Consider the following 22,394-nt stretch of genomic DNA (forward strand, 5'->3'; position numbering starts at 1 on the left):
CAAACAGGAACATAACAAATGTCACTAAAATTAACACCTTGAAATCATATGTATGGTCTGTTCTCTTATATGGCTGTGAGAGCTGGACACTGAACAAAGATACAGAAAAGAGATTAGAAGCTGCTGAAATGTGGTTCCTTAGAAGGATGCTAAAAATATCATGGACTGAAAGAAAAACAAATGTGGAAGTCATGGAACTGGCAGGATACAAAAGGTCCCTCATGAAAACTATAAGAAAGAGACAAATGGAATATCTAGGACACATCTGTAGGAAGAATGGGATAGAGAAACAGATGCTATGTGGAAAAATAGAAGGGAGGAAAAGCAGAGGGTGTCAAAGAACTAAATATATCAACAGCCTCAATAACTATGTCACCAAGAACTCATTGAGCAACATCGAGTTGATAAGGGGAATTGACAACAGAGAAGTCTGGCATGCCATGGTCGTCGATGTCTGCCGCAGATTTGACACATGAAGAACAAGAAGATACCCGAACACCAGTGTCAGACATAATGTCCACTACACCTGTTGAGGTGGCACTCAACTGACACTGGCCCAAATGGACTAGCCAATTGATCTTGGGAATGGGGGGGCACCCCAAAACTGCTCATCTACAAGAATTGAAGGCCAAAGTGGTGTGTTGGAGTTGGAACTCCTCAACTACCAGGATCCCCTCCTCCCCTTCTCGGGTCACCATGCATAGCAAACATACAGGTGGATGTTTAGATCCTAGAGGAGGTAAACTGAAAGTACAGAATCTTCTCTGGGAGATCTTCTCACCATGTACAGAATTCCACATTGAGGGGTAAAATGTACAGATCCACAGGCTGTATTATAGTGTTAGTGTTTGAATTTTGCAGAGAATTTCTATGGTAATCATAGTTTCTTTAAACTGAGAAGGCAAGTAGAATGAAAAGGGGAAATGTATGCACAGCATTGAAACTCAGGATTCCATTTATCCATGAGATGATTCACTACCATTGGATATCAATTTTTGAGTTGAGCCAATCAATATATTGGCAAAAAAAAGAACTAACCAATGAGTATCAATGCTGGGAGATTTAAGATGTGGTGGCTTGTAATTGGTTAAATCACCTACAAAATAAATAAAGTTGCAAGTTCAAATTTCATGTTGTTTTCATTTCCAATTTTTAAGATGAAAACAAAGTGTAAAAATAGTATATCAACAATAACTACATAAAATCAGTGTTCCTAAAAGGTAATCTATTTATTATTGTCCTTAAAAGGTCCAACTTCTTTACTGGTGTCTATAAAAGGTACCCTTTCCCTATCACTGTCTTTAAAAATACCCCTTTTTTTTACTAGTGTCCTTAAAAGGTACTCCCTCTTTTTGTATCATTGTTCATACAAGGTACCCCTTCTATATCAGAATCCTTAAAAAGTACCCCTTGTTTATTGGTGTCCTTTAAAGGTACCCTTTTCCTTCATTTCTAAGTATTTCAAGTTTACTTTGGAGTTTTAATTCTTATGAACATTTGAAAGAAACTTTAACATTCACTCTAAATTTTGTTTTTTGAAAGCTCTAGGTTATTATAATAATCTTAGTTTTCAGTGTGTTCAGTTTAGTTTATTTCTCAGTCTGTTTAGTTGCAAATTTAAAAAACAGAATAAAGGTAACCTTAACAATGTTCTTTTTATAAATTTTACTGGTTTAACTGTAAAGCCTGAAATGTTATGCCCAAAACTGTTAATAAGTTAGTTTAATAAAAGTAATATATCTAAGCAAAAATGATAAATGAATCTTACTTTTTGTAGTTAAAAGGTTTACTTTCAATATTTTAACGTCTATAAGTTTGGTATTTTTCATGAAATAAACCAGTAGTACAAGTGTCTACCTTAAAAAAGAACTAGTGAACATATGGGCCATAGGTTTACATTGATATGGCAGCTATAATAGCATTTAGTTGTTGAAATTGTTTTCACTTTTCCGTGTTAACAGTTGTTGCTGCGATAACATAAGTTTAATTTCTTTAATTAATTTACAAACAGTAACTAGTTGGCATGCTGATTTACATGTTCTAATGTAATGCAGTGCCAAATCTGGGGTTCATTTCAGGGAAACTCTGTAAAAGTGATACCACTTAGAAGTCACTCTAATCAAGAAGCTTAGAAGGAAATATATGACACACATAGACACTGAATGTTAATTTACAGTTGAAAACATAAAGGCACAACTTAAACCACAAAAAACATTTGTTCAATCCTTTAATTCAGCAAAATGTGTAGTTAAATATTTAGTTAATATGCTAATTATCTAAGTACTTGGTAGGTGGTGCTTTAAATTTCAAAACCATGAGTTTATTAACATGTTGGCTCCTAAGTCTATTTTACTGATACTTTCCATGGTTCATAAAAGAAATGTTGTCCTGATGTCCCACTCTCATCTGTACATATAGTCGTTGTGTCCCAGGCAATAACTGGCCATTTACAAATACAATAAAGCATGACTAACAGGTGGGTCATGTGGGTCTTACTGGAAAACTATCACGTGGGAGCCAATGTGTTTAGATTTTATTCAGATCAATACACTTTCAACTTGTATTTATAATGTACTAGAAAGTAAGGGAAATAGATGTTTTCTATCTGAATGGCATAGTATCACATGTAAGCTAAATAATCAAATTATGGAGATCCTGGGAATAACCACTTCACCAACTGACCAGAGAGAGATCAGCAGCTGTTGACACAAAAACAGTGAAAATAACTGAAACTGACTGTCACTTTTATAACACAGCTGAAAGTGCAGGTGGTACTAATGGGATCAAATTTCAAACCTTGGGCCCTTCAGTCTGTAGTGCAACACAATAATCATTTAGCCATACTCAGATTAAGATAGTAGTAAGGAAGAAATGGGGTGTAACTCACAATAATTATGAAAGTGAGGGAGGCAGGCAGACATAAATATGTATCTTTCAAACACGAATGCTTTTAAACCAACAGAGTAGAACTTAGCTCAGACAATTCTTTGGTCTCCTTATTAAAATTTGATAAGAAAACATATTTAAAAACATTAATATTTAAGTTCTAAATACTTTACTTAAAGCTATCACCTAACATGATAGTCTATACAGTTCAACACAAATAATGAGCACTATAAAACTAATTAACATCAAGTGCAAACAAAGCTATGCATTAAAAGTAACTGAAACAGTTGCATAACATGCCTAAATTGCTCAGATAGTTATTAATGAATCTATTGCCTGTGCAGGGTACTTGGACGACTATAAGGTTAAAACCTATTCCATAACATAACACTCATCAAATGCATCTAATATAAAATACACTTTGAGGAAAAAGGTCCCACAAAAAATTGCAAAACCAATCAACTTAGCTTATTTACTAAGAGACACTAGATGTAGTGACTTTCAAAACAAGGGTGTCAGTGACAAGTACCAAAACTCAACATGGTGATGGTACCAGTAATGCAAGTGCATATAAACAAATGAAGAAATTCGCAAGTAAACACATAAACACTGCTATCTAAGATGGGGTAGCATATTCATTCCATAAATACCTTTCCTTTGTGATGCATAGTAAAATCCACATCCAGTCTCATGGTGATGTCATCTGTACTAACTTACTTCCAATTTCATTTTTACATAGTTTAGTCAAGTTTAAAAAGCTTCCCATGTATATACACATAATTCTTTTTAAATACACAGATGGGTCACAATAGTTTTATTTCTGGTTATGTTATTGTTTATTATGGAAACTAGGTGATGCCACTATTTAAATGTGGTTAGTTGTAAAACCATTTCTAAAAGAATTATCACTTCTGTTTTGTGATAAAGATCATGTTTTAATTCTCATAAGATCAAATGTGAACTTCTGAAAACTAATAACTGAAAATAATTATGCTATGAAAACAATAAAAAGTTTGTTATCACACTGGGGTCTTACATCAACATTATGGTCACCATAATAGGAAACATAAAAATGCAGACAACTCAAGAATCGTACCTTCGAAGTCTTACTGCCTTAGACCTGAGCTCCTTACTTTTCTCTCTGATCTGTGCTATAGTATCCCAAGCCGCCATCTGAGGAGAGGGGTTGATAACCCACCGGAGGTACATTCCTGGCCAGAGTACCTGTTTACCAAATGGAAATAAAAAGATATCTCGACAATCAGTCATGTATGTAGCTAAATATACTCTTAACACAGATATAAGGCCTGTGAGACTATTTTGATTATTTTAGTTTTATTGTGTGTTTTAATTAAGACCCTGACTATGGCAACAGAGAAAATAAGTGAAACACTGTTATCATTCAAGTCAGCATTATTCACCAGATGATAAGGATCAACATAATGGTTAGAGACAACCTGTTTGTCCATCTTGACTATCCCACCATCTAAACCAAATTATAAATAAATAAAAAAATCCTTAAAACTAGCCCTTATCATTCATGTATCTATCAAGTTCTTTTAAACATCATTTAAATTCATAATATCTGAAGGCAACCCATTCCATAGGCTAACAGCCTGTTTGAAAAACAAAACTGTCTTAGCTGATGATGGCTTCTGCCTTGCCTAAATCTGTATGTATCTCGTGGTTCTATAATTCTCACTATTAAGTATTAAAAGCAATAATGCAAACTTCTAAATCATTTGAATCTTTTCTCATCAGGGCATTATGTGGACAAGGTAACACATACATTGGAAGTGAGTACTTGTTTCATCTCTTACGTTCTGGGCATATACCTATTACCAGCCTGATGAAGGGCATGTACCTGAAACTTAGAAAATAAAATAAATTTCTGTTATAAACATATGTTTTAATTTTTCCCAATGTTTTCTAACTTACCAGACTCTGAGGGGCAACAGAGAGCCAGATAACTTTGTTGTTTGGATTGTTATTAACATATGTTTTAACTTTCTCCAATGTTTTCAAACTCACCAGACTCTGAGGAGCAACAGAGGGCCAGATAACTTTGTTGTTTGGATCATACATAGGGTTCAGGTAAGTGCTGATGATTTCTGGCCGATTCACATGAGACCTGACAATCAATAATACAGAAGTATTTGCTTAAACACATTAGTACAAATGACAAGCTGGAAATAATTTACAAACAAAACAGGTCATAAGAGTAATATAAAAAAAATTTAGAAGGTATTATTGCAATAGTAACATGTTTGGTATGGAGCAAACTAGGAATTCTCAATAAAACAATATTATTTTTACAAAATACAACAGAAATGTTTTTCTTGCATGCCTTAAAACCTAATTCTGAACAGTTTTTTTCGGGGGGGAGAGGAAATCTAATATTACAGAACATTAATTTAAGCATAAAATTTGGTTTTCAATTTGAAAAAAGTTTTAAAAACTGAAATCCTGTTTGACGGAAAGCTTAATTCATTTATCAACACTGGTTTAAAAAACAGGGCACTAAAAGCGTTGTTCCTTCAATTCCTATTCTTAGGGGAAAATCTTATTATTTAATTAAATAACATTGAAATCTGTAAACATACATGTTAAATTGGTCTCATTAATTACTCATCAGAGTGTTAACAGCTTTCGTTCAATGGAAAATTATCATAAACGTTTTAAAATGGTAACATTACAGTAACTTAATTAGATGTAACAGGTTTAATTTATTTTATCTAATACAAACACTTAATATTTCTATGGGATTAATCAGAGCACTAAGAGAAACTTATCCACAAGTAGGAAACTAAAAAAATGAAAACTTTGATAAGACAACAAAATATGACATCTGCACATTAAATAGTTTAGATGGAAAAGTTAAACTTGCCCTAGGTCTTCACTATTAAACCTATGATGTTTTTAACATTGCATTATTTTTCTAGTCCCTTAGTACTTGTCAACAATTAGAAGAATGTACAATAATTACATTCCAACCACACTAGGGTCACCATATATCTTACCAATGACATTTTGTTCAATCCATGAACTTACCAGGCTGGCAAGTAGTTTTTGTAACACTACTATTAATATATGTCATTTTTACAACACTTGTTGTGGTGTGAATATCTTTTACAGGTTAGCAAGGTATGTCAGTTATAAAAATAAATTCATACTATAAAGAAAGCTGATAAACTTAAAACTTATTGTAATATAAGTGAATAACTTTGTTATTGCTTTTAATCTAATTAGAAATACAAAATAACACTTAATCAATTAAAGAATTATGGCACTTTCTCCAATACTGTGCAGCAAATGTAATTAACCTTAAAATTCCTGTTACATTATTGTGGAAGTCCTACTTTAGAGGACAAAGCTGAATCTAACCCATTAAGTGTGACAGACTGACAGAGTATGAAAGATTTATCAAAATATGGGTACATTTAACACTTTTTGACATATAAATCACTTACCATACCCTCACATTCATTAAACAGTCATTTAAAAATACGGACAGGTATGAAAGTCCTTACTGTGATGCATTTAAAACATCAAGGTCAAATAAATATGAAATGTTTAAAGTTACACATACCACAGTGAGACAGTCTTCTGAGCAAGGTTCAGTTCTTTTCTTTCTTTGTCACAGTTCCCAAGAAAGGTACCTTTGAAAGAAAAGAAAGCTTAATTCATACTGTAATAATAAAAACTTACAAGTATTAGTAAAAAAAATATAACATGTCAATCATACTACGTGTGCCACATCCAGTCTTTTGCATAATACTAGGGCTCATCAACCCAGCTGAGATATGATGGACACAAGGGCTCATCAGCCCAGTTGAGATATGATGGACACAAGTGCTCATCAGCCTAACTGAGATATAATGGAAATAGTAATGATTAAAGCACTCTTGCTATCAACAAATGCTTAAAATCTTTTGGTGTTGATTACAGTAAGCTGATGTACAATTTTTATACATTTAAGTTATTACATTTCAGAATTAGGTTGATAATTTTTATTAACATTAAATTATTTACTATTTATATCATTTATTTTTATTTCAATTAACTTTAATATTTATACAAAAGAACTGGAAATGAGTCTGAAACTTCACATCAAATTTATGAATCACAAATTAAGATATGTATGTCCATCACAAACATTAAGACAAGCTAACTTTCTACTCTGTATTTCTAAACGTATGTTTCAAATCTTGCTAACTTTCAACTTTGTTATAATCAAAATTTATTCTAGTAAAAAAGAGAACAGTTAGTCCATTATAAGACTGCAGTAGGACAGTCAAAATCCATTATGATTAGAATTCCCAGGTCAGTGACACAGGTTACCTTGGACATATTTCATCATGATGACAATGAATACAATCTTACTGGAAAGTTAAATCTATGAACTGGAACAATATGTAATACATTCTTAATGTTTTGGTTTACAAGATGTACTAGTTTAAGGTCCAAAGTTTTAATTAAAGCATTCTTTTCATAAGAAAACACTAGGAAAGCAATAACAAAACAATATTTTGTATTGTTTATAAGACTGTGTAATGCACTAAAGATTTTTTCACTTTTAATGATACGATCTTCTACTAAACTTACAAGTCTGACTTTAAACAAATACAACAAGCAATAATCTACTAATGATTTTAAAAATGTATTTATGTCCAACAGAAATTTGTCTGATGATAATAACTGGTTATACTGGATTACAAAATAATAAAACAGAAATACGAAGCAACAAAGAAACATTATTTGAAAATGGTTCCCCAACAATGTCAACATTATACAGACAGTAAATTAAGGATGTAAGTGTATCTGCAACTCAAGTTGTTCATTGACAGATATCAGAAAAGCGCTAGGCAGAGTGTAATAACAAACATAAGACACCACTGTTTAACAGTGGACAAAAACTTCAGGTGTTACTGTGTGAAGATGTAATAACAGACATAAGACACCACTGTTTAACAGTGGACAGCAACTTCAGGTGTTACTGTGTGAAGGACAGATATCAGAAAGATGTAGTAACAAGCATAAAAACCTTAAATTTAATAGTAAACTAGTTTAGAACAAAGTTTCAACAAATGCAGTAATAACTATAGATGAGCATTAGTACTGAAAATTAACCAAATAAACATACTTTATGATATTAGATTTTTTTATTACCATTACAAGATATAACCAAGATGAGTGTCTGAAATTAGGTTAGAATACATCCATTTTTCACAACTAACATGAATTAAAAAAAAGAGAGAATAGTAAATTATCCCCAACTCTTCAAAATGTTATAATTTAATTAAACTTTTCAAAATTTAAATGATACCCTATACACATTACATGTAGGATAAACATTCAGCTTAGATAACTCTTAGTCCAGGTACGGATGTTCTTATTTTTACACTACTAAACAGAGATCCATGCATAAGATTTTACCAGGTATGAGAAACTAAGAAAACAATCTTACCAAACTGTGAGGCATAGCTGTGCTCAAAGAGTAAAATCAAGAACTGTTCATTGAATTCAAAGGAACATGAAAACTGTTGGTGAATCTAGAATGTAGAATAAATGTACATATAGTATATCTAACACTGTCCACCTGGTCAGCAAAATTCAAAATTAACACTGTTATTGTTTAACTAATGTGGTTAAAAAAAACAGCTCATAATCATAAATAAACTTTTTTTATGAGAAATGCTTCAGTTTTATGTTCCTCTATTCAGGAGAAATGTTTCTGTTTCACATCCCTTTATTTAGGATATAGATTTAACTTTTATATCTCATTATACAAGAGAAAAGTGTCAGTTTTATATCTCTTTATTAAGGATATATGTTAAAGTTTTATATACCTTTATTCAAGGGAATTGTTTCACCTTTATATCCCTTTGTTTATGATATACGTTTCAGCTTTATATACCTTTGTTTAAGATATATGTTTCAGCTTTATATCCTTTATTCAGAAAATTTTCAGATTGTGACACTGTACTCATGAGATACATTTGTTTGTGCCTCTGACAACAATCTGTGGTTTAAGTAACTTAACTGACAATTACAAATATTACACTCTGGTAGTTTAAACCCTTGACAATAAGATATAAATTATGAAAGTAAAGCTCACACTGTTTTGAATATTATCATTATTCTATAACTAAACATAAGATAATTAGATCCAAGTTTAATTCTAAACTTGATATGTTTTGTTTTAATTTTCTTAAATCAATATGGTGAATCAAATTTTTTCCAGAATTTTAGAAAAACAAACGTTTTTCTGAAAACAGAAACTAGATTTTTTAAATTTTATTCAAATTACCTGAAAAACACAGTCTAAGAACATCAGAAATGTAGGACTATGTTCTTTTGTTCTTGCAGCCGGACTAACAAAGGGTCCATGTTGACAACGGACAGTGAAAGGATGTCCACCTTGCAACCACTCTCGTTCAACCAAAGCTTCAAATCCACGGACGGTCCGACAATCAGGGTCAAGTATTATTTGTGCTAGGGCACAAACCTGAAGAGTAGCATCCATACCCTCTCCACCATGTACTAATACTGATGACTCTGAAAAACCAACAGAATACATGACAACAAACAGTTGTACAGATTGAGAACAAAACAACAAATAGTTGACACTGAGAATATAACAACAGTTGAAGACACTGATAATATAACAAACACTTGTAGAAATTGAGAATATATCAACAAACACTTGTAGACATAGAACATGCAACAACAAACAATTGTAGAAACTGAAAATGTAACAACAAACAGTTGTACACACTGAGGATATAAGAACAAACAGTTATAGAAGCTGAGAATATAACAACAAACAGTTGCAGACACTGTGAATATAACAACAAACAGTTGTACACACTGAGAACAAAACAACAAATAGTTGACACTGAGAATATAACAACAGTTGAAGACACTGATAATATAACAAACACTTGTAGAAATTGAGAATATAACAACAAACAGGTACAGACATTGAACATGCAAAAATAAACAGTTGTAGAAACTGAGAATGTAACAACAAACAGTTGTACACACTGAGAATATAACAACAAACAGTTGCAGAGACTGAGAGTACAACAAAAAACAGTTGTAGACACTGAGAATACAGGAAAAAGATTTTATAGAACTTGTTAAAACAATACATTGGTATTCTGTCAAACTTACCATCTTTGTCAAGGCACTGAGCAACAAGACAAGCACATGTAAGAATATCTTTTACATGACTTAGCCAACCTGATGACTCTAACTTTGACAGCCATTTGTCCACACTACCACTGCTGTCATTACAAGCTATAATGGAAATAAACATAAAGCTTAAATATATCAATACTGACAGCCTTAAATATATTCAGAAACTCTCTCACAATAATGGTTTCAAGGTTTATTCATCTTATTCTTAAGTTTCCAAGCTCATTTTCTGACACTTTCAAGATGAAATTAAACTATAATATTTATTTATTAGAATTGTAGCTTTAACGTTAACTCCTAATGAATGTTAAGGTATCCTAACCAGTTATTATCTCAAGTAAAATATTGAGTGCCACCTAATTTATTGTCAGGTCATGTGTTTTTGGAATTAAAATTATTTTGACTCTTAAACCATCTTTAGAAGTTGTCAGTCAAAAAAACACCAAACACTGTAACAACTACATGAAATAATGAAAAAGTGTTGAAAATAAGTAAAAACACATACCTATGACAAAAAAAGTATATTAATTTGTAAAGCTTGAGGTGACAACCCTTTGTCAGGCAGTTTTAAATTGTGTTACAAAAAAACTTTATTATTTTTCCATATCTTGCAGTCTTTTCTACTTTATATTTCTTCTAAACTATAATAACTGTTATCATCCAATTAAAATTCTGTTTATTTTATCGAAGAGTGAAATCACTCGCATGTGAAGTCTTGTGAGATCAGTTATTATACTGTTCCAACTATGTTTTATCACTTATATATTATTAATGATTCTCTTAAGACAAAATCATAAACCTACATGATATATGCTGTGTAAATACTTTAAAAAATATATTCAAAAAGCTAGTGAAGTCAATTAATTTAGTGTTAAACACATAAAAAAATTACAAACAAGATAACCAATATTGTTACTTAAAGCATCAACAGCTAAGGCTATAAACATGTTATTTTTTCTTTTATCATAGAAAAGAATGAGCCATTTGATCTTCCTAGCCGTCCATGAACACTAAAACCTATGAGAATAAATACAACTTTAAATTCAGATTTTATTTTTCATGAAACAACTAGTTACCTCTAAATATAGAAATGAAAGATCCATTGTATATACTTACTGTAAAGAAAGGATAAGCTGTGTTAAACAGATGGGTTATCAGTGTTTTACTCTCAGTAGGTTTCAAAATTAATGTTTTTAGTGCTATAAGATTTCAGATTTACTGCTTACTGCATAAGTGGAGACTAGTGGTGAATAATTAAAAGTATTTACATCTATGAAACGTGTATGAGTTTTACAAGTTCTGAGATAGAGGACACAATGTTCCATAGCTTTTCCAAATATGGGAATAATTTTTTCAATTGTTTCTAATAATTTTAACCTTTTTTAAAATATCTTGAATTCCAGACAGCATTAATTACAAACACTATTAATTACAAAATTTATTACATGTTATTAAAGTCTTTATAGTTGTGACCTTATTACATTTATAAATATTATTTACAGAAAAACATAATATATTTAATTACCATGCCCAGTATGTCACTGATTTTTGAAATGGTTGGATAAATTATAATTACTAATACACATTTACACACAATGACCGAAATTTAACCAACCATCAAAAGTGCAACAAGAAATCATGGACACTCACTCATGCAAATAGCTTGAAAATATTTAAAGGAAATAATTGCTTAACCTTCAATTAGCTTCATGAGGGAGTCCAGAAGAGTGGAGTACCGATCAATGGGCTTATGTATACGTCTCCAGAGTGGATAATGCATCTCTGGTTCATATCCTCCACCTGTAAGTTATCAGTCAAAAATGCAATTATAACAGAAGTATTTGAACATTAAGAAAAGTGTCCTCACAAAGACTTATCACATTAAACAATGACAGTTACACTTACATTAAAAACAAGTGCATATTGACCAACTAGTCCTCTCAGTCATCAGTACAACAATCTTCTGCTAGAATTAACAACCCAATCTACATTACAACTTAATTAAAATAGAAAGAACTGTGCTTATTTCAAGAAGACGCCTTTTAAAAACTCCGATATCATCATTATAACAACTTGGAATACAATCTTTAAAGCACAAAATAACATCAATTTCAAAACCATTATTTGATAAATAAATAGCTAATTGTATCTCCATTTGAAAATATATAACTTTACAGTAATGTAGAAAGCAATAATAATCTTAATTTACACTTTGTAGTTCTACAATTCACTATATATTTATGAAGGTAAGCCTACATATACATATTTTTCTATATACCAGACATGATATTTCCCCACAATTTTGCACAATTTCATTTTGTGTGGGACAATATTCTTAAATACAATAGTGATTCTAACAGTTCTGTGGTTTAATTCATATTAAACACGTATATTTTGCTTATAATTGCTTTTTGTTGTTTCTTTGAGGGTTTATGTATACTGTAAATAGGTCTATCTTGTTCAATAAATATATAAGTATTATAACATTATAACCTAGGAGAAATTGAAACATTTTCGGAAACTGATTATCATAGAGGAGCCAATAAGAACACAGGTCAAACTGGAAGTGCATTCTGGCACCAGTTGGCTGCTTCTGTTAACAGACATGTTTTTATTGTGGGCTACTAGAATGCTGGAACTATTTACAATTATTATCCTATTTGCCATACTTGTTTTTCCAAACATGTAAACCCGGCCCACTGGTGCAAAGGTTAATTTTTAAATGTATAAGTACAGTGGCACAGTGTCATAGGCCATAAGTGCCCACACCTCACTCCTTATCATACAATTTTAATAACCCAAAATCCCTGTGTAACTAAGTGATTAACTGAATGTTCAAAATATCCATCTTTATTGAAAAACAATAAAATACAGTTTTCTGACTATTTCCCCCACTAGATTACATGACATCATTCAGTGGTAATATAAATAATGTAAATAAGCCCCACGCTGATAACGATTACCAACAGAGAAAATGCACTCTCTACATAGGAGTGGTTAAATAAAGAAAAAACAAATCAAACACAGCATTGGAATCAAATGTGACAGTGAAGAACAAGTGTAACTAGGTCTAGATTGAGAAAAAGTTACTGTCAATATCAACAAAACATTACCTCAGGTACAAATGAAGGGCAGTCCTGTTGAGAGACTTTAGGCTACAGAAGACGTCATTAGTAAGGTACATATAGAAACAAAAATAAAGGATCGTGTATAGAAACAAGTTCTTTTAGAGGCCCTATATAGAGACCTAATGTAGACCTAGGTACAGTACCAAATAGAGTATCTGGTACTGGCGATGTATCATGCTTTAAGTTTACCGTAAGCATGTAGGCTTATCAAATGCATTTAATATCAGTGACATATAAAAATAACACTATTAACAGTTTTTGGGAGGCTCTAAGTTCACCATAAATATGTAAACATATTGAAGTGGCTAAGGCCTAACTAGTCTGTGTTTCATTATATCAATCAAGAAGATATTAAGTAAAACTGATACATGCTAAGAAGGTCTAAGTTAATAGTAGATATCCATAGTATCCATTATAAAATAAAAACAAAAAAATGCTTACGTAAATAGTTTCTTTCAAACAAATAAAAAAATATGAAGTTAATATAATATATATTTATTTTGATTTACGGGTACTTTATTTAAACTGTCATACTCCTAAGAGAACTCCCAATCAGACCCAAACTGTGCCCAGACAGGACCATAAAGCATTTAGAACTCCATAAACCTTTATGGATGTAGTCCCAGAAAGTGCTGTTGTTGTTTTTTCAACCCAGGTTTACAGCTGGTAGTAATAAACACAGACAATGACAATTAATCTGACAGGAACAATTTTCTAAATCATTTTTTAATATTTAAAAAGTTTGACTGTCAAATAAATATATGTGGTCGAGTTTCTGGTTTGTTTTCAAGGTGTGATTTTTGTAGATTTTATGCCACAAAAAAACACAACCACTCCTGCTGAATTAAACTCTTTGTTTAAATTAAATGTACTGGTTAACACACCCATTAAGTGTACAGAGATGTTGCGGTGGATAGGTGGGGGTAAGATTTGAATACCTAACACACTCTCAGTAACAACTGTTTCAGTGGTTTGCTAGTTATAAATAAACACACATTTATCAAATAATGGTTCAAATATAAATATTTTTATAGGTAGGAACAAAACATAAAACTTGCATTGAAAATATATGTACACACACACAATCATCATTGTTGAATATATTACTGCACAGGTGCATTAAAAAATTATTCCATTTTCATATGGAATAAAAAAAAGTGGCAGAAAAATAAGTATGGAAACTTAAGTTGGTGTTTGTACGTGCGTTTTGTTTTAACTCTTCTTACTTGTTCTATCCAGACTTAAGCTGTCAATATACAAATTTATGTACTTAAAACAGAACTGTACTACCTGTGTTTGTGTGTACAAACCTAATATTTAGAAAACAGTGAACTATGTACCATAATTAAAAATACACAAAAAAGATATATTTTCCATATGAAAATTAAAAGCAGAATAATTATAAATTATAATACTAAAACAATAAATCCAAATATTCAAAGATGGGAAAAACATTTTAATGACAATATTCCTAAGTACCAAAAAAATGTATAATTATGATTTTCCAAAATGCAATTATGCTATTTGTTCAGAAACGTGATACAAGTATTTTACAAGGTTATTAAACTCTGAAGAATATTCTGATTGTTAACACTAAATATTACCAATTCACTATTGATCTATTTGCAGCAAAAATGCTTGTGTTTTGACATCCATAAATTTAATTACATTTCAATAGTTTTGATCCTAACTCAAGTCTATTTAAAAATTTTCTTATTGACAATTGTCAGAAAATTCATACCTATCTCACAGAAACAAACAAAACTCTAATGTTAATTGTCACAAACACCATAGACCTTTTATACAAAGGAAGTACAAATGTCTCTTCTAATGTCATTATTTGAGACTCTGGTGGTAAAAATACCTTGGTGACGATTTAATTTTATTATATTAAAAATATATTTTTATGCTAAATTTTGTCACTTAACCCAGTCTACCAAATACTAGAGAGAAAAGTTAAATCATTTTTACCTGTGCCCAAAAAACTGTCAGCTTCAAGAAGGCAGCAAGCAGACAAAAGAATGATAGTTAGAAACAAGTAACTAGAAAATTATAATATGCCTGATGAGCAAGAAACCCTACACTGTAAGGTCAGGGCTCAATCATATGATTTATATAAAATATGTTTAATTGACAATCTCCCAAGAATTACTTTGAGAAAAACAAAAATGAGATTATTTTTTACTTTAGAGATAAAAGGTCTTTACATCTACAGCTATACGTACAGTCTAGAAGATAAAACATTGTAACTGTTACACAATGAACACCACATAAAAAATTAAAACACAAAATTACAAAGATTTTAACACTTATTTTCCAGACCTGCACTGACAAGTGTACAACATGCTGACAGAGGTTATATACCTAAGTAAGACCATTTTACATTATAATGACAGGGAATGACAAAAAAAAAAACACTTTGTAAGATACTTTAGATTATTACACTGGAAAACACTATTCAAACAAGGACATTACAACTTGATTATAGACAATAAAATTTGATCTAACCTATAATCAAATACAAGAAATGGAAAAATTACCAACAGATAAAACAACACATTGTAACTGACTGACCAAGACTATCAAAATGTTACTAACAGTCTGCATGTATGCAGATTCAAGAGATAATATACTGGGATAATTTTTAACTTCTCCCAGACTTTCAAATCCTTCTATCAAATGCCTGAATTTATGACTTTCCAGGCTTGAAATCATCCTGATAAATAATGTTTTGTTAAAGTTATTCAAACTGAAAATTACTCAATTTTAGGAGTGTTACCTACACACATGGAAATCACATTAATTCACTAGTTAATCATTCATCTATATTAAAACAAAATGGTGCTTGTTTGCACTCTAACTCTTCTGAACTTATTGGGGCAATTTCACCCAAAATTTGTATGCAAACACTATGAACTATGGGGAATGTCCTAAGGGGATCAAAATTGAACTTAACCCTATTTCTATTTTGTAAAACCTGTTAGTTAAATATTCTTAGCTTATTGGATTAACTTCAAACAATCTTAGCAAGTTAAGGGTTTTGATAACATTAAATATTCTAAATGGATTCAAGGTCAAAGTATGAAAGTTACTGGACTGTTTCTCAAACAACTATGCTTTTCTCATGGTCAGTTGTTGGTAGATGAAAAGCAAACTGTGAATGTTGTTTATAACTTTAAAATTTATGTTCCAGTTATTACATTAATACACATGACTTGTGTTAAACTTATATTGTTTTAATTAAGTTTAAACATTCTCTTTCAGTTGACAAATATTTGTACTTGTTGTCAATATAAAACAATTATGTTGAGTTCAACAAAAGTATTAAATTTTTTGTATACATATGGTCAAATCAACTGGATCTTCTTTGTTTGTGGCCAGTTGTCTTGAAAATTAATTTTAAAATGCAATAAATTGTTCTACATATAACATAATACTTAAGTAGATAAAAGTATGAAACTCAAACAAGGAATAACTGAAGTTGAGCCAAGTTTAGTTAAACTTGCAAAGTCTTCATGGCTTGTGTTTTATATCTATAAAAGATATATCATTTTGTTAACTGTAATATCAGTGCCACTTATTCAGTTCTCACTTAAATATAAATATTTACCTTTTGTCTTAGCTAGCTGGGCTAAGTTTTGTGTCCTTGTATCAACAATAAATCCTTTCTTTCCTGTCCCTAACGCAGCATTAACAAGTCGTTCATCTTCCTTACAGCGCTTGTTGCCGTTTGAAACCATTGGCTGACTACTTCTAAGGAGAGCTGCCTGTAATATGTCAAAACACATATGAATAAATAAAGTTTTATATAATAATTATTTTATCCCATTCATGACTCTCTCAGTGACACTTAAGTAAACTATACTTTACTACTTACACACCAATTTCAAAGTAACTGAATAAATCTACCATGATCTTCTTAAATGTACAAGTTATTGTGATAAAAACATGAAGACAGTTACCACTACCTTTAACAATGACAACAAAACATGAAGAATTAGACAGTCAATACTATCTTTAACAATGACAACAAAACACAAAAAATTAGACAGTTAATACTATCTTTAACAACAAAACATGAAGAATTAGACAGTACCATGTTTAACAAAGACAACAAAACATGAAGAATCAGATAGTATCATGTTTAACAATGACAACACAGCCTGAAGAATTAGACAGTTAATACTATCTTTAACAAAGACAACAAAACATGAAGAATTATACAATTAGTACCATGTTTAACAAAGACAACAAAACATGAAGAATTATACAATTAGTACCATGTTTAACAAAGACAACAAAACATGAAGAATTAGATAGTTAATACGACCTGTTTAACAAAGACAACAAAACAGTCGACCTTTCTTTTATTTTGGGTAAAACATGCAGAAGGTGGAACTAAAGTTATTGCAACAAATTTTAAAAATACCATATATGGTGGTATACAAGGTAGCTGCTCATATAAGACAACCCCCTAATTTTCAAGTTAAAGTGTAGGTTGCAGGCTTTATTCGCCATATGAAATAAATCTCAAAAATGGTGAAATAAAACATGATTTTGTTGTCAGGAATTTTTATTTTATCCCAAAAATTCCTCCCAAAAAATACACTATTACCAAAAACAGTTCAGATCATTGCTCAATGAACAGTAATGTTATAAAATTACTCCCATGGCAATTATAAACTTACCGTGCACTACAGGGTTAAAGGTTCACATTTTATACCAAGCATATAACATGACCTCTAGTTGTGATGGATTTTTTATTAAGTTTCAAATCTCACAATTATACTCCACCATTACCTTGGTTTCTTTGTGAATATAGCTTAAAACAGGGAAACGGCCAAGGTGACGAAATCCTGATATTGTTTTAAGAGCATCGTCATCAACAGTTTTAGGAACAATCACTGCCTGAGGATATGACGGACATACCTGTAGCATCAAACAAAATAAAACAAAGGTCTTAAAATGAATATAACAAGCTTACAATTACGTTTTACAACATTAATCCACCGTACTATAACTAATCTTTTACAAGAAGGGTCTCAAACATTAACAGTAAAAACATCTTCCATAAAAATATTCCTATCTTCAACTTTTAAATTACACAAATCAAAGAAAACTGTGACAGAATACACAACACGTATTTTGTATATGTCTGAATATTAGAGTATGTATTGTTGTGTAAATATCTGCAAGTTAAACTACTGTTGGTATACATCATGACATCATCAATTAAACAACTGCAAGTTAAACTATTGTTGGTATGCATCATGACATCACCAATTAGACATTTGTAAGGCAAATTATTGTTGGTATACATCATGACATCATCAATTAAACATTTGTAAGTTAAACTATTGTTGGTATAGATCATCACATCATTAGACAATCAAACACCTACATAGTCACAGAGCTAAGAAGTTAATGTAAGATAAAATATATTCAAAAACATATCTTGATAACTAATTACATTTTTGTTTACAGTTTAAGGCAGGGTCTTGTGCATACACTATACTTGGAAGGTGGTCAATGAGAGATATCACAAACTTCTGATATGGTAGTTAAGGTGTGATAGGATTAATTTCCAAGTAACCTGTCACATGTGCCACACAATAACTTGCAGCTATGCACATAACTTTCTTCTGATTAAACAACTTAAATGCTTAATATACAAGAGTACCTACACACTAAAACTTGAGTGAACTCTAACCTAAACCTTGTTATGTTGAAGTAGTATTTCATTGAGATTCTTCAGATAAATAGAAATTTCTGGTCAATGGGTTAAACTGAAACAAAAATACAAGAGTTCCACCTAAATGACCACATGTTTTGATTAAAATCGTCTTGTTAGTAACTAAGATGTAGAAAAACAAATTATCATCTCTAACAACAAAAACTAAATAACTGATTAATAAAAGTAAACTGAATAATGAAATAAAACACAATAACGAAGTGGCCGAAGTGACCTATGCGACTCAAAACTGACACTAATTTGATGCATTACAGAACATGTAACATAGCAAAACAAAGATATATATAAATACATGGCAACTCTTCTTATGTAGATGAATTAAGTTCGGACATTATGTTCATGCTGTGTTCTTAATTATTCTTACATGTGTTTACTGATCTTTGGCCACCACATTTCAAATATACTGATATGTCATTAAGTGCTGTAAGAATATGTTTCTATTTTAAAACTCATTTCAACACTTACATCTGTGGGTTTAGTGACATGGTTTTATTTCTCTGTTTTTTTCATGTCCAACACAAAGTTTAAAAGATGTTACTAATGGGCTGTATTTGTCTGATTTCAACACTTACATCTGTGGGTTTAGTGACATGGTTTCATTTCTTTGTTTTTTCATGTCCAACACAAAGTTTAAGAGATGTTACTAATGGGCTGAATTTGTCTAGGAAGTTTCGGATAACAGTCTGACATGCTAGCACATATCTTCATCACGTTGACAAAAAGTGGATGGAGCCACCAACACTTTTCAAGAGACACAGTCCATTACCAATACCTGTCAATTCTAACTTCTCTCAATGAAGAAGCACAAAGTTACGACATACAATATCTGTGCCATGCACATCATGAGTTTCAAACCCAATTTTTATTGTTATATAGTAAATAAGAAATTTCCAGCTTGTATTCTTCTTACAACAGTACATTCCTTTTTCTTTTCAGAAATACTGTAAATATTCAAATATAATTATAACCTACAAGAAATTCTCTTGTAGTTAGTGGTCAAACATCCCATGATTATCTTACTTGGGTACATAAAACTCTTTTTTTTCTATACTCTCTAAACAAAATGAAAAGTTACCAATTTTATACAACTCCATTACCCTGAAACTAATGTATTTTAATGAAGTCCACCAACTCTATCTACAGATAAATTTTATCTTACCAGTTCTCCATTTTGTAATTCACTTCTTTCACTAATAAGCATTCATCAAAATAAAAATTATGATTTTCTGAATTATGAGAAAATGATTATTCATATTAAACCTTGTTTAATGCTGGTTTATATCTGACACCTTTGATGCAACCATCTTTACAGACCCAAGAAAGAAAGTACTAACAGTGGTCTACGTCTAGTTCATATACAAAAAAATTATTCATGTACAAAATTTTCCTTGTTACTCATTTCCTAACTGATCAAACATACATTTCAATTATTTAATAATGAAATATTTTTCTACAACAAAAATAATCTACAACAGCATAAACAAATGAACATCAAATGTTTGCCAACCATACAAGTTAACCCCAAAAAAAAAAAGAGTTAATATTTAGGGTAAACTAGTATAATCCACCATTCTTCATGTAACATTTATTCTTTTTTTTTTTTTAGTAATTCCAATTATGGTAAACTTTATACAATTTCGTTTTTAGATGTGTTAAGACTCATTAATTCAGAAAAACTCTCACTTATTGAACTCACGGAATGATCTCTATTAACATAGCTGATCCTCCATTCATCGCTATGGCTTTTGATCTTCGAAAACTCCATTTCAGGTAAGAATGCTGTCCATCCATCTTCCATTAGGTCAAACATGGCACGATGAAAAAATGGATAAAGTAGTGTCAAGTCCTCTGGAACATTTCAAACAATCAATAAATATACTCATTAAATATAGAAAGTACTAAGAGCTTAAAAGACACCCCACAATAAATGTTATACTGCATCTACTATTATTTGTCTACAAAAACTTCAAATATCCCAAAGCTATTATTAAATTAAACATACAATCTCACAAGGTTCACTTAACTTAGATGATTTACTATACTTTACATACACTAAGCTCACAGTGAAAAAAATTACCTTCACAGAGGTACAAATAGAATAAAAATTAAAAATATACACATACAATAAAATATTACAATACTTTGAACATAACTAAACCTGACACTAAAATATCACTTTATTCTTAACCCTGAAAGAAGCTGATCCTACTGGTAAATTAGTTTCTCAGATTTCTATGTAAGCTAGAACCACTGTGAATCGTACAGATAAAAATTGTACTTCTGTTATTTTAGACATTACGCTAAAGAAAAACATTCATAAATGAAAACCAACTAAAGAAAAAAGTGAACTATTAATGACCTAATTCTGAAGTAGTAATAATATATTTAAACCTAAATTCATAACAAACCTCTGAAAAAAAGTGTTTCAGCATAGAAGAACTATATATATAGATACATACACACATGTATACACCTGTCAGTCCATTTAGGTTGTTCTATTCACTAAACTTTCTCTTGTCACTTGTCATCTCTAATTTTGAAATGATAGACAAGAGGGACTGCAGCTAATCAATACCACCCACTACCAACTACTGGGCTAAGATTTACCAACAATCTTACTATAATGCCCCTTTAATTGTAAGGGCAATCATATTTGGGAATGGGATTTAAGCCTGCCCTCAGCCTGCAGGTTGAGTGTTTACACCATCAGCCCATATCAGGGCAAACTAATCTTTGAAATGGAAACAACACTTAAAGTCAGTCTTTATCAAGCATTCTGTTAAACTATGTCCAAATATCTGAAGGCAACCCATTCCAGAGAACAACCACCTTGTTAGAAAATAACACTGTCTTAACTGAAGATGACTCCTATCATGTAAAATATGACATTTGAGACCCATAGTCCTATCATTCTCACTATTAAACTTGTACAAAGAAATATGATGCATCAATACTATCAAACTGGGCAAAAATTCCTAACACTGAGGTCTGGAATACCCCACTTGTGATATAAATTCAGCTTGATCAAACTTCTCTTATAACAACCCCATGCTCTCTTCCAACATGCAACTTCTTTATCCAATTTATCCCACGATACTCACAAGGATAAACTTGTAACAACACTTTTACATGGAAGCATCTGGAAAGATTTTGAAAATCCAGAAACACCAAATATGCACTATTACCCTCATTTAAATAAATAGTAACTGCCTTAAAGAATATCAAAAAATCATTTCCCATATGCTGACAATCCAACGTAATTTTAAACTTTGTTGAATGACTTTGAAAAGATTTTTTATCAGAGCTTCAAAACATTTTCCCAGTGATACAAGAATATTAGTCCTATAATTACCCACACAATTTATAATCTACCATTAAACCAGCATTAGCCAACTTCCAATTGTATTGTAGGATATATATAAATTGTA

The 22,394-nt window shown here is 31.0% G+C and overlaps 1 protein-coding gene across 3 annotated transcripts in view; it reads right to left on the reverse strand.

The window, feature by feature from the left end:
* The window catches only part of LOC143236742 (myotubularin-related protein 9), a 31,824-nt gene that overhangs the window by 5,798 nt on the left and 3,632 nt on the right, over positions 1-22,394 (reverse strand). Inside the window, exons 4-15 of one of the 3 annotated variants that reach the window (XM_076475215.1) lie at positions 20,663-20,814; positions 18,015-18,143; positions 16,825-16,981; positions 15,186-15,206; positions 11,782-11,886; positions 10,063-10,188; positions 9,197-9,444; positions 8,354-8,438; positions 6,476-6,545; positions 4,931-5,017; positions 4,825-4,837; positions 3,983-4,110 (exon numbers count right to left, since the gene is read on the reverse strand). In XM_076475215.1, coding sequence (XP_076331330.1) covers positions 3,983-4,110; positions 4,825-4,837; positions 4,931-5,017; positions 6,476-6,545; positions 8,354-8,438; positions 9,197-9,444; positions 10,063-10,188; positions 11,782-11,886; positions 15,186-15,206; positions 16,825-16,981; positions 18,015-18,143; positions 20,663-20,814 — 1,321 coding nt within the window. Of the gene's footprint in view, positions 1-3,982; positions 4,111-4,824; positions 4,838-4,917; positions 5,018-6,475; positions 6,546-8,353; positions 8,439-9,196; positions 9,445-10,062; positions 10,189-11,781; positions 11,887-15,185; positions 15,207-16,824; positions 16,982-18,014; positions 18,144-20,662; positions 20,815-22,394 lie in introns of all 3 variants that reach the window. The other 2 variants (XM_076475214.1, XM_076475217.1) reach the window with 2 other exon arrangements.

The sequence above is a fragment of the Tachypleus tridentatus genome, chromosome 13 (genome assembly GCF_004210375.1).
Source record: "Tachypleus tridentatus isolate NWPU-2018 chromosome 13, ASM421037v1, whole genome shotgun sequence".
Taxonomy (NCBI): Eukaryota; Metazoa; Arthropoda; class Merostomata; order Xiphosura; family Limulidae; genus Tachypleus; species Tachypleus tridentatus.